The 12,995-nt window shown below is 45.8% G+C and overlaps 1 protein-coding gene across 2 annotated transcripts in view; it reads right to left on the minus strand.

Annotated features, from left to right (window-relative positions):
* zgc:162331 (uncharacterized protein LOC793007 homolog) overlaps nt 1-12,995 on the minus strand; it is a 30,200-nt gene continuing 17,205 nt past the window's right edge. Inside the window, exons 1-5 of one of the 2 annotated variants that reach the window (XM_064343338.1) lie at nt 10,210-10,883; nt 4,117-4,308; nt 3,439-3,595; nt 1,799-1,975; nt 1-1,123 (exon numbers count right to left, since the gene is read on the minus strand). In XM_064343338.1, the coding sequence (XP_064199408.1) occupies nt 895-1,123; nt 1,799-1,975; nt 3,439-3,595; nt 4,117-4,308; nt 10,210-10,366 (912 nt within the window). In that variant the 5' untranslated portion in view covers nt 10,367-10,883 and the 3' untranslated portion in view covers nt 1-894. Of the gene's footprint in view, nt 1,124-1,798; nt 1,976-3,438; nt 3,596-4,116; nt 4,309-10,209; nt 10,884-12,995 lie in introns of those variants that run through there. The other variant, XM_064343337.1, reaches the window with a different exon arrangement.

Here is a 12,995-nt window from a genome sequence, read left to right on the forward strand (position 1 = left end):
TTTAATAAAATCTATTTATTTTTAAGGAAAATTTATACATTTCTATAAAACAAATGCATAACAGATGCTGGGATGACAATAGGTTCCTAGGCCATCTCGAACTCCATTACTCTGTACTGTGTGCATACATATTTCATTGTGACTGTATTTGTTTGCTATTCATCTGTGGCAGAGAAATCATCAAGATGCCAATGACAACAAAACAACAGTGCTTAATACAGATAATTCATACTTCAAATGAAAGAATAAAAAAAAGACAAATCTGACAGATATAAGAATTGCCTGCCCTCTTTTGATGGTTATGGTTGCACTTATAGAGGCTAAAGAGGAGCTGCATGAATCATGGCAGACTGGTAGCCTAAAAACAATCAGCCACAGCAACTAAGCCTGAGCTCAGTTTCTTCCTCTGTCAGCCTGATCATCTAATATGGCTGGCCGCTGGCAGTACATAAGGAGGCAATCACTTGCATACGCACAGTTAAGTGCTTCTTGTGGAGTGACAATACTGCCATGAGAAGCCATACAGGGAGCAGCCATGGGCTTAATGCTAATCCAACCTGATCAGGTGTCTCCTAGGAGGATGAAGAGGGAGGACAGAAACCTGATATTATGACCACACCGAAGAGAAACTATAAATAGATGTTAAAAAAATGTTCTTCCTCTCATTTCTGGAAAAGGGGTATTCCGACTGTGTTAAACATGTAAATACTCAAGGAAAGGAACATTTTCATTGTCACGCCACCCTGGCGTGTCTTTGCATAACCTGCGCTGGACAGTCGCTGGCACAGCAGCTTGTCAGCGGAGCGCTCTCTCCGTCGCCGTGGCTACTGCGCGCAGCCGCCAGAAGGAGAGCGAGAAGGCAGGTGGGGAGGGGAGGGGCTGAGGGGGGGGTTGCTATGGCCACGGCCTGTGCGGGGTGTCGTGGGGGCTGCTGTGGTAGGCGGGGTTGGCGTAGGCGGACATGACCTGAGGAGGGGGAGGGACCTCCGTGGGCTGGGCAGGGAGATGCAGGTACATGGGAGCGGTGGGGGTGGGCACTCTCTGCAGCACCATGTGAGGGTACACCTGGTTTTCGGTGCAGTACAGCCCCGGGATAGAAGCCTTCAGTAGACTCTCTTGGCTCCTGTTGGGGGGGGGGGGGGGCAGAAACACAGATAAATAAAGCTCTCATCTCTGTGTGAGAGCACAGTCACACTGAATGCTTGAGGAGTACATTATGTGTACTTAAGTTAGGTTCTTTTAACTTTTTGAAGAAGACTCTCTAAAATGACTACCCTCAGGACCCCAGTCCCCCATCCTGAGCAATGGTTAACCATTGAAACATTACCTAACACCCACTACCAGCTGCAATGCAGTTGATATTTAACACACTAGTACATAGATGCATGTCTAAAGTGTAATTTCTTTATGTTATAAATCAGTTTAGATGTGTAGCGACTTGGCACCAAATAAACATTTCATTACTACAATGGTTTACAAAGTAAAACCAGACAAAATCAATATCATGTTGAAATATTTCACTTTATATGAATGTAAGAGGGAATGTAAGGGAAGTACAAATAAAATATTTTCACTAAAGTAAATTGTTTTTTCTAAGGACACTCTAGTACTCCTTAACAGGCCCCCAGACGTCCCTGTCCAAACCAACCATGTAATGCTACTAAAGGATAGTCTGTCCTGTGCAAGCAATGTGCTCAGTTCTGAACTGCCTTCAAAAACACTGCGAAAAGGCCTGAATATACAGCATGGTCAGAGCGAAGTCCTGGGCCTGGACCTATGAAAAGCATCAGAAGCCCACCTGTGATATCCGCGGTTCTCGTAGCCTCTGTAGCCCTCCGGGTAGAGCAGGCTCTCAGACGGCAGGCGGTGGGACAGGTGGAAGACTTTGGGCGGGGGGAAGGCTTCCCAGTCTCCGTGCTCCTGCTCCAGCCAGCACGCCCCCCTGCGAGACGAGGAGCGCTGCTTGTCCCTCTTCCTGCGCGGGAGAGAGCAGAGTAGCACCGGCTCGCTCACTCCGCAACAAGAGCGCGAGCGTCTGCACGTTGCCAGGAAACGTCGCGGGGAAAACGCGTTTCACCGGTGAATCACTTAAATGCATTTCATACGCCTTCTGCTTTAATCTCACAAATTATTAAACGCCGCTGCTTTATCTGGATTTGAACTCACAACCCCCCCTCCGTGTCATGAGGGACTCTACAGGGTCGGTCCTAATTGTTATTGCTCGCTTTGACTTTTCCGGCATCCAGATGATCATCATAATTATCATTAAGATGACGGTCAACGTGACGGCAGCTGAAATATTAATGCGTGCTGTAAAAAGCGAATGACTACAGTATAATGTGTGTGACCTCATGCGTGTGATAAGGCTGAAATCATGCAGGAGCACGTGAGCAGGCGTGCAGTAAGCTCAGGTAGAACATGTGCGGTGATCCCTTATGTGGCTGGTGTGCGCTGAAAGCTCAACTGTGCTGTATGTCTGCCAGGAGCGGGCTCCAGTGTGGACATGGGGCAGCAGCAGCACATGGAGCCAGCTGTGGAATTTAGCGCATATCTATAAAGTTGCATGTTTCAATTCTGTATTCCTGCACAACACACTTTTTTTTTTCCACCCTTGAGCAAGGTACTCAATCTGAGGTGGGTCTGTACATATAATGGTGTCTAAATTGATAATATGTAAATATTCAGCTCTGCAATTCAGCTCTTGAGTTATGTCAAGTAAAGATCCACCTGCTGTCGGTACAGGAAGTGTGAGGACTCTCCGGTGCAGTTAAGGTATTTTACACTGCCGGGTTGTACCTGGCTCTCACATATGTGCAGGTAATGTAATTCACAATAGAGATGTGCAGCCAATGTGATTTATAGTAGAGAGCTTTAAGGTCTGGTGAGTTATGTGATGTGTGTACCTGGCTCTACAGTAGAGGTGTGCAAGGTTAGGTTGAGGTGAGTTCTGTGAAGTGCATGTTTGGCTCTAGAGTAGAGATGTGTAATGTGAGATGATTTGGTGAAGAGTGTACTTGGCTCTACAGTAAAGGTGTGTAGGGTCAGGTGAGTTGTGTGAAGTGTGTACCTGGCTCTGCAGTAGAGGTGTGTAAGGTCAGGTGAGTTGTGTGAAGTGTGTACCTGGCTCTGCAGTAGAGGTGTGTAGGGTCAGGTGAGTTGTGTGAAGTGTGTACCTGGCTCTGCAGTAAAGGTGTGTAGGGTCAGGTGAGTTGTGTGAAGTGTGTACCTGGCTCTGCAGTAGAGGTGTGTAGGGTCAGGTGAGTTGTGTGAAGTGTGTACCTGGCTCTGCAGTAGAGGTGTGTAGGGTCAGGTGAGTTGTGTGAAGTGTGTACCTGGCTCTGCAGTAGAGGTGTGTAGGGTCAGGTGAGTTGTGTGAAGTGTGTACCTGGCTCTGCAGTAGAGGTGTGTAGGGTCAGGTGAGTTGTGTGAAGTGTGTACCTGGCTCTGCTGTCTCGTCGGTACTCTCTCTCCTTGCCGATGCGTTCCTGCAGGCAGCAGACGATGAAGGACACGGACATGGCCAGGATCACGATGCCGCTGACCACAGACACCAGCACGGCCACACGCAGGCCACGATCCTCCGGCCTGGGGATGGCTGTGATGGACAAGGGGGGGTATTTACTAAACTCAAAAAAGAACGAAGAGGGGGTCTGTCGCTGATGGGATTGTGCACTGGGTCGGTCTTTTATCCCGAGGTCTCGGTACTCAGTGAACTCGTCCTCTGAGTGACCGTTTAACCCCTACCTCACCGACATCCCCCACCCCCCACCACCCATCATCCCTTGCCTCTAGCCTTTGGCAGTGGTATTAGGGATTAGCCAGTGGTTCACAACTGAACTGAGCTCAGAGGCAAAGTGTATTAACTGAAAGTGCAATGGGGATTTGGATGTTCCTCCACCAGAGCTGCCTGGATCTCTCTGTACTGTGCATACAATGGGGCCTCTTCCTGGGGGACTGCTTTCCTGTTTTTGCACAGCATTGGGGAGTGGTTGCGGGACTACTGAGTTTAAATAAAAGAAATACACACAGACACACAAGTGTGACCGAGTGAGAGAGAAGAAGAAAGAGAGAAAGAGAAAGAAAGATGAACTGAGGCGAAGATGAAAGACATCTCACCTTCGCAGACGGGGAGATAGTTGCTCCACTGGGGAGTGCTGGCTCTGATGATGCAGGCGATTTTCTCACTGCCGACCAGCTGGTACCCCTCCCGGCACCAGAACACCAGCACGGATCCCAGCGACACGCCGGTGCCGCTCTCCACGTAGAAGGAGCCGCGGCGGGGAGGGAGCAGGGACACACAGCTCAGCCCTGTGCGGACGGACAGACAGACAGACAGACCATCCAGGGTGAGGAGCAGAAGGGTAAACAGCGGCGCAAAGCCTGTCACATGGAGGGAGGCTAAGAGCAGGCTGCTCCGCGCTCTTCCCAGATTAGATCAGACAGATGGGCAGGATTTCTACAGCAGCCCTGAGACACACGACGAGAGCATGAGCTATCCTGACAGAGAGGGCTTTTCTGATCTCTCTGTCACGCGTGCACACACACACAGACACACACACACAAAGCACAAACACACACACACACACATACAGATGCACACATACACACATACACACGTACGCACACACACACACAGACAAACACAGACACACACACACATACATACACAAAGCACAAGCATACATATACACACATACACGCAAAGCACAAACATACATACACACACACATACACACACAAAGCACAAACACACACACACACACATACAGATGCACACATACACACATACACACGTACGCACACACACACACACAGACAAACACAGACACACACACACATACATACACAAAGCACAAGCATACATATACACACATACACGCAAAGCACAAACATACATACACACACACATACACACACAAAGCACAAACACACACACACACACTTTGTGCAGTGAGTGACAATAAGACCATTGTAGGACAAAGCTAACATTAGCCTTGGAAAAATACACAGGCAAGCAGATGCAAATGAAGTATTCCCTGCTCTTGCAGGGTTGTCTTTGCTTTTATTTTCTACTCTTCTTGAGTTTCCTTCTTCATTGCAGTGAGATGCCATCGCCTATGCCCCCCCCACCCCCACCCCCCCACCAGCCAGAACCATACACAGAAACTTTTTACAATAAAATAAAAAAATATATACACATGAATCAACCGACTCAGTCTCTCCCCATCTCCTACAGTGCAATGCAGTGCATCTGCCTCAGTCAAAGGAGTCAAAACAGTGTTCTGGCTGAATTATCAGATTCATCCGAAATTTCCATAAGACCCTAAATCCTTGGCACCACAGCCTCCTGAAACAGCCCTGGCAAAGCCCACAGCTAGAGCATGGGAGAGCTGATGAGCCCACACTCTACTGATTTTCCCTGATCCAACTTCCCCTCGCAGTTGCTGCATTAGCAAATTAGGACACGCGATGTGCTGCAGGGTTGTGACAGATTTGGGAGGTCTGGGAGAATCTGAGATCAGTTAGAGGCAGCTACCGCAGAGGGAACACTGCGATGAAAAATATAGGGCGCATTCACAGTGTGTTTTTCCATGGTACATAATCACAACTGTTAAATGGTGCAACTCTTTCCCAGCTGTAGGAACAATGTGTATAGGGTGCTTTAAATTTAAGAGTAGTTAGAATAGTTTCACATTTGAATTCCCATATCCATCCATTATCTAACCCATTTATTCCTGGTCAAAGTTGCAGGGGGGGCCAGAGCCTATCCCAGCATGCACTAGGAAAGACGCAGTAATACACCCTGGACAGGTCTCCAATCCACAGGACACACACATCATTCACTCACACATTTATACCTCTGAGCAATTTAGACTCTCCAATTATCCAGAGTACACAGAGGAAACCCATCCAGCCAGGATTCAACCCTCAAATTGAATAGGATTTTCCTGCTGTGTGGCGACAGGGTTCACCACCATGCAACCTATGAAACAGCATGCCCATTTCCATCAAAATTCATTTTGCAACTGTAGGTCAGCTAACCAAAAAAAAACAGCACAAATACACACTCAGCAGTCAATAAAAGGACTGGCATGTATAAGTTAATCTTGGAGATTTTCTCAATGCATCTCCCATCTCCTGTCTCCCATCCATACTGCGGTTCTCATCATTACCTGACATGATCCTCACAAGCATGGAGCCGCCAGTCTGAGAGAATGAGATCAGTGACAGGAGCAGAGCTTATATGCCAGGCTCATTCAGAAGAGATTAACTGGCATGGCGATTCTGTGCATTGCCAAAGAACTTTGATGACATGAGGAAACCTGATTCTGCAGTATAACAACTCTCCCATTCTTTTTCTCCACAACTCCTCACCCCCCCCCCCCCCTTTTCCCTCTCTCTACTTCTCTTCCCTTCTCTCTTTCCCTCCCTCTCTCTCTCCCCCTCGGGGGCCTACCAGCGAGGCTCTCAGAGAGGAGTGTGATTAAATAAAGATTAGGCCATCTATTAAAGATTTATCCCGCAAAGCCACCACTGATGACGAGGCAGGCAACGGGGATTGGACGTGAGAGGCTGCTTCCGAAAAAAAACCGCCCCGGCTGCCCGGGCACGTCGGGCCCAGAGCCGCGGGCGGGAGGGACACCGCGAAAGGAAGCGGCCTGACGTTACTCATATCCGCCGCGCACGCACGCACGCACAGCTATCGCGGGGAGAGGCGGCCATACGCGGCTCTGCTCGTAACGCACGCTCTGCCAGGCACGTGCCCAGGCCGCACACGTGCGTCTCTGAGCGTCTGCTGCTCACCACAGCGCTGGCTGAGAGAGGAAATACAGTGGGCACGTGCCTGATCAAGAGCCCGCAGCGCTATTGGCCTTCGGTCAATGTCAAAACACACTTCGCTGAGTAAAACTGTTTATTTCATGTAGTTGACCTTCCCAGAACCTTTCGCACCCTGGTCTGATACCAGGACTAAAAACTGGGGAAAGTATCCAATTTACAGGGGATATTCTATATGCAGTCAGCCTCCAGTTCAACCACACTGGTAAATTAGCTTTGCGTTGAACAAAGACAACAGTGCTGCTCGAACGCTGCCCTTGAAGTCATCTTTCCATGTACTTGGAGCATTCGTCAAAAAGGAAATCATCTAGAAAAAGTCAGAAATGAAGTTGCAATAACTTGAGTTGTTAAAAACATACTTCAGCTGACTGAGAAACGGAGCGGGGGAAAACAGTTTGGCTCAAAAACAGGCCTCCTTAATAATCTCCAAATCTCTAACTGCTGCCATTCACTGGGGGTTTGTTCAATTTGGTGCGGGATGTGACCCTGTTCCGTGGCAAAACACGTCACCGTGTTAATCCATCTGAGTGCATCGTCAGGGCTGAAAGGAATGGTTATTCCTGTTCCCCCTGCTCTGTGACATAAGTAATTAAGTAATCCCTTTTACCTGCGTACATCCTCTGAAGAAGAATCAAGCAGCACAGGGCAGTGTGGGGGGAGGGTGGGGGATGGGGGTGTCAATCTCTGAATAGATGGCGTACGGATATGAATGGCCAGTGAAAATAAAGTAGTCTGTCATTAGGTCGTTTAATTGAGATTATCCCCAACCACTGGGAGCTTTACTGTGAGACAAATGCATTAACTCATTACTCTCAAACCAAGGTACTTCACGAAATCCAGAAAGTTTCAATACCCATGAAGACCCCTATAGCATATGGGCGGTGATGACACAAGAACCCATGTGCCCATAATCTGTGTCAGCACAGACAGTAAATGTGCAGTTCCACATGTGTCTCAGGCAATGTGTAGTTCAGGTTCAAATCTTGATGGATCTTGTAGGCAAAATAACAAGCCGGGGTGGGCTGAAAGGCCTTCAAGCATTCCTGTGTCCGCAGGGTCTTATCTCCACACTACAAGAAAGCACCTGTTGTGCCAACCCTGGCAATAGGCCCAATGTGAAGTGAAGCAGATCGCCCATCACAATTCTGTGACTGAATAACTATCAGGGGTGAAGGTTCAAGTGAGTGTCTGTAAGCTCTTCGATTATGTACTCAAGTAAATACAACATTCCAAAATGAGAATACACTTCTAATTTATTAGAACCCACACAGTAAAATAAACAGTGATAATTTTACTGTAGGAGAGATACAGAAGTCCAAGAGGGATCAAACGTACGCTACTATGCTGGGAGTGGGTTAAAACATTCATACAGTAATGTGTACAACAACAAAATATACAACAGAGCACATATATACAATGAAATGGACTTGTGAAATTAATTAGAACATTCACATCATTTTCAACTCTTGAAGATAATATGAATGCCTCATTGACATCATGATAATTGTTATTCATATAAATATATATTCCATTAATGTCCGTTTTTATTGAGAATCTAATAGTGTTTAACTATTACTGTTACCGTTACCCCTATTCTTCATTGCTTTTCTTCCTACTTGGAATGCCCTGTCACATTTTGTAGACCTGTCCTATCTTTATGCACGCTGCCAAATGTACACACTATAAACACACCAATGAGGTATTTTTCTTAAAATATATTCACATAGTCTATTATATATACCTGGCTGCTTCATTTCACTCTGCAGTCCACCAGCTCAACTGTGAATTGTCATTCCCTCTGATGGCTATACGCCATATGCAACATGATATAGCACATGTATGAAATTAGCATATATTATTTTGTTTCACTAAAAAAAGTATTTTGCTTTACAAAGCAAACAAGTAAAAAATATATAGGCAGAAATATTGAGCACAGGCATTCCCTTTGATCCTCTTCTGTGATGTTTTACAGTGACAACCCTGCTGAATTAAGCCCTCCCTCATTGATCAATACTACAGCCAATTATGTGACATCATGGGGGGGGGGGGGGTTTGATACAGGACCACAGGGAATGACACTCTACTGAAATCAATGCATCAGTAGTACAAGCCACTCAACCCACTAACAGTTACAGTATATCCTTAATGAAATGCTACTTTCGGAATTTGTAAAGACGGTGCTGAGAAAGAGAAAGACAACCATAATAGAAGCTCAAGTCATGTGACGGCATCCTTGTGTGGTGGTGAAAACACTGAAGACAACAATAAGCTCTCTCTCTGTCTCTGATGAATGATCCCGCTCTGAACGTCCTCTGTACTACTACACAATACACCCTGTCTTTAACAATGAACAATCAATTTAACTTTATTTAATTTAAGGGTTGCATTATGGCCTTGGAAGCTGCTGAAAAAATTGCTTTAAATCCATATCCAAAAAACTAACTTTACCTTTGGATAATTCAGTAGGAAAGTAAAAACTCATATACACGCTGCTTTCTTTTAAAAAAGTGGTGTGAAAACACCATACAAGTAAGGAGTAAGGACAAAGACTTATCAGTCACTCCTATACCTGTAATTCTACACATTGATAACAGTCAATAGCTTATTTCACAGCTGGTGGCACAATTTTAATTACTGAAGTTTTCAAGCGCAGAAAATGCATTGTGAATGTAATGTGAATTGAACAAGAGTAAGCATATCCTGTTGTGGGCATTCTCTTAGAAAGAACACAGTGTAGCAGTGGACCATGAGAAAAATAATTGTCAGAAGTCCAGCGGTTCAGTGTGTTCCGTCAGTAAGCAGAACAGAGGCTTTATGTTAAACCCTGCTGACCAGAGCTGTGCACCACTGAAGCCTTCAGTCTAACACTGTTCTATTATGAAACAACTGTGTGTTTTTAAACCCTTAAGGGGATTTGTACAACTTTGTTTCTCTCAGCACTTATCAGTCTTTTTTGTGCATGCAGGCACGTGAGTGCACGCTGGATTGCTGTGTCTGTGTGTGTGTGTGTGTGTATCTTTGTGTGCATGTCTTATAGGTGCACGTGTGTATGGGTGTGCACCATCCAGACGCACTTACACAGACAACACACAAGTCACAATAAAGTCATTTATATGTTAAATCACCCTATCCTTCCACCCCACTCTCCAAGGCAGTTCCTGTGCACTGTTAATCATACAGCATAAGCCACAACATAAAGTCTTACACAAATGGTCTTTACCCAGAGCTTAATGTTGCTGTGTAGACAGACTGCAAGTACACAATTACAGACAGTGTATCACACAAGATAAACACACTGTTCCTCTGCTATGCATGAATTGCTTTAAGGGGAACCAGAAAACGGCACTCAAGAAAGAAATATATGCCTCTCACCTGTGTAATTACTGGTCATTGCATCCGTGATATTATGTGCATCTTCCACAGATGGGACAGGGGTCGTCTTGAGGAGGATGGGACTGACTGATGACCCCCAGACCATAGTGACCCTCAGTCCCCACACCGTCCACACAAAGGGCCACAGTCGACTCATATTCCCTGGCCCCACTCCCACAGTTGTGGGGCCAAAACCTATTTCGGGGGTGTCCTCAACTTGGAAAGAATAACCTTCACTTCTGCATGCCCAGATCCTTTTGTTTTCTAACGACGACTCCTCACAGTCAGGCAGTTGTAGGAAGCCAAATGGCACTGGGATAAAGACGATTTGTTGTTCCTTTTTGTTCTCGCGAAATCTCCAGTTCCCCACTGATCCTCCCCTTCACTTAATTCTCAAAACAAGGAGTGAAATTCCTGCATTTTCACGGGTATATTTCTCTAGCACTGCCTGGAGTCTCCTCTTTGCTTACTGTAGTGGTCTTTCCAGCTGGCGTTCCGCAACTCCGCCGCTGTCACTGTTATTCGCAGCTGTAGCGGACGAGAGGTCTTACGTAATACCACCCGCTCTTGTAGCAAGTAATATATGCACTCTTAAATCCTGACCTCACGGGTGTTTTTTCTTCTTCTTGCGAGGCAAAGAAGAGCGTGCGTGAGTACATGTGGTACCATTCTGTGAATATGTGCGTTTGTGTATGTGTGCGCGCGTGTACCGGTGTGTGCGAGCGCGTAACACGGAGAAGCAGTACGTTGAGTTTGGGTCCGAGTTTAGGTTTGTGAATATAAGGTGTAAAATACACCTGTGTTTTTGTCCAACACATTCTAACTCGAAACTTCTAACTTACGATTTTACTCAATACAAATAAATGAACATATTCCAGACCCCGCTGTTGATGTCTACTGAATTGAACTAGACCTAAAAACACATCGTGCCTTCACTTTTTTTTCTGAAATGGGTTTTTAAAAGGCACTGAAAACGGCGTTCTGTGACTCTAATCTCCACATTGAATTGATACGGAGAGGTGCTGTCCCAGCCATTCTGTCTTAATTTAGAATTGCGTATAAATCATTCAGCAGCCTGGAAACATACAGTTGCGAGTTATACGAATTAGCATTATCATACTGCATATTAGTTCTAAAATATGCCTAACACAACGTGTAAAGGGCAGTAAAACGTATGTTAGACTGGACTTCAGAGGAACTTGCTCGGGTTACTCACTCTGCTTTATTTTAAGGTAGGCTAACACCAACAGGGAAGAAATAGAAAAACTTGTCCCGAGATTTTTGAAGATTTACCACAATCTAACCTCACGCACGGAATATGCCTGTTAAACAATACATTACTTATAAAGTATTCCTCTGTTTAAGGGGGTCCATATAGGTACCCGCAGTTATATAATAATGCGTTGCATTAAAAAGACTGAAACGCGTTTTTGGCAGTGAAATAATCCGAAAAGCTGTTTTATGGGATACATGGATAAATGACTACACTGTAGCCTACAGTATTATATAACGCATCACAGCACAGGTCTGGACTGTAACACCCCGCGCCAAACAGCGCAGCAAGATCTGCGCGGAGCATAAACGTACATGTGGTAAGAGGTTGTTTAGCAACTGTACAGCTATGTGAATACAATCTGTCAGTGGGAGAAAATGTGAGCACGCAAAGCCGTTCACACGCAAAGCTAATTCAGGCATCACCAGGGGCTTTGCAGACAGAGGAGAATGCATGATCACTGCGGCCAGCATACGGAGTTGCAGAGCAACGTCGTTCTGTCGTATAAATGATGTATATGATTTTTATATGAATACATGTTTTTTTAAAAGATGCAGACAGTAACAACTGTTCTTTACCCTACACTTTGAAAAAAGATATGAAAAAGGTACAAAGGTACAAAGAAATATTTACCCCTAGCCAGCAACACACAATTGATATGTACCATTCACGCTTGTAAAATGTACTTAGTCAAACAGAACATTATTGTACCTTCAGGGTACATGTGTTTAAGTTTTTCCTTAAAGAATGAAAGTGTGCCTCCACTATAGCCTTATTTCTGAGTGTGTGTGTGTGTGTGTTATTATGGCATGAGGGGAGGCATTGAAATAAAGCAGCTTTAGCGATGATGACAGACCAAGCACATATGGAAGAATTTTAAACATTTTAAATAAGAATTATTTAATTTTATTTCCTTACTGATATTGTGCACCAATTATATTCTCTTCAGACCCCAGTGTCTCCTAATATTAACCAGGCTCCCAATGTCCAATGGACATAAGTAATATAAAACCCCAGGAGTTAGATCACGACTGCGCACAGCTTGGACAGAGCTGGGAGCTGGGACTCACTGCTGGGGACGGAGAGGAGAGGGGAATCGTTTTGATGATGGCCGCTGCTCTCTGCCAAAGCCTGGGCGTCAGGCTCCCCTTCAGGGAGGGAACTGTCAGGACGATTACCCCGTGCTTGTCCCATTCAGCAATGCCCAGGAGCCTCTCCTATACCCCCCCACCCCCACCCCCACCCCCAGCACGCCTTACACCCCTGCTGACGAGGCCATCTGAGCCTCTTACATCATTCATTCATCTCGCACTGAGAAAGAGCAGCTTACAGTAATGAAAGGCCCGTGTAACGCAGCGCAGCATCCCCGCGGAGACAAAGTCACACGTGCCCCGCCCCAAAAACAAACGCTAAACAGACACCTAGAAAAATGCGGTGTGTGGAGGGAAATGCTGACTCAATGCAGGAGGCAGTGTCTCGTTATTCGAGACTTTGTCTGTGTGGTTTAGTTAAT

The sequence above is a fragment of the Anguilla rostrata genome, chromosome 7, assembly GCF_018555375.3.
Source record: "Anguilla rostrata isolate EN2019 chromosome 7, ASM1855537v3, whole genome shotgun sequence".
NCBI lineage: Eukaryota > Metazoa > Chordata > Actinopteri > Anguilliformes > Anguillidae > Anguilla > Anguilla rostrata.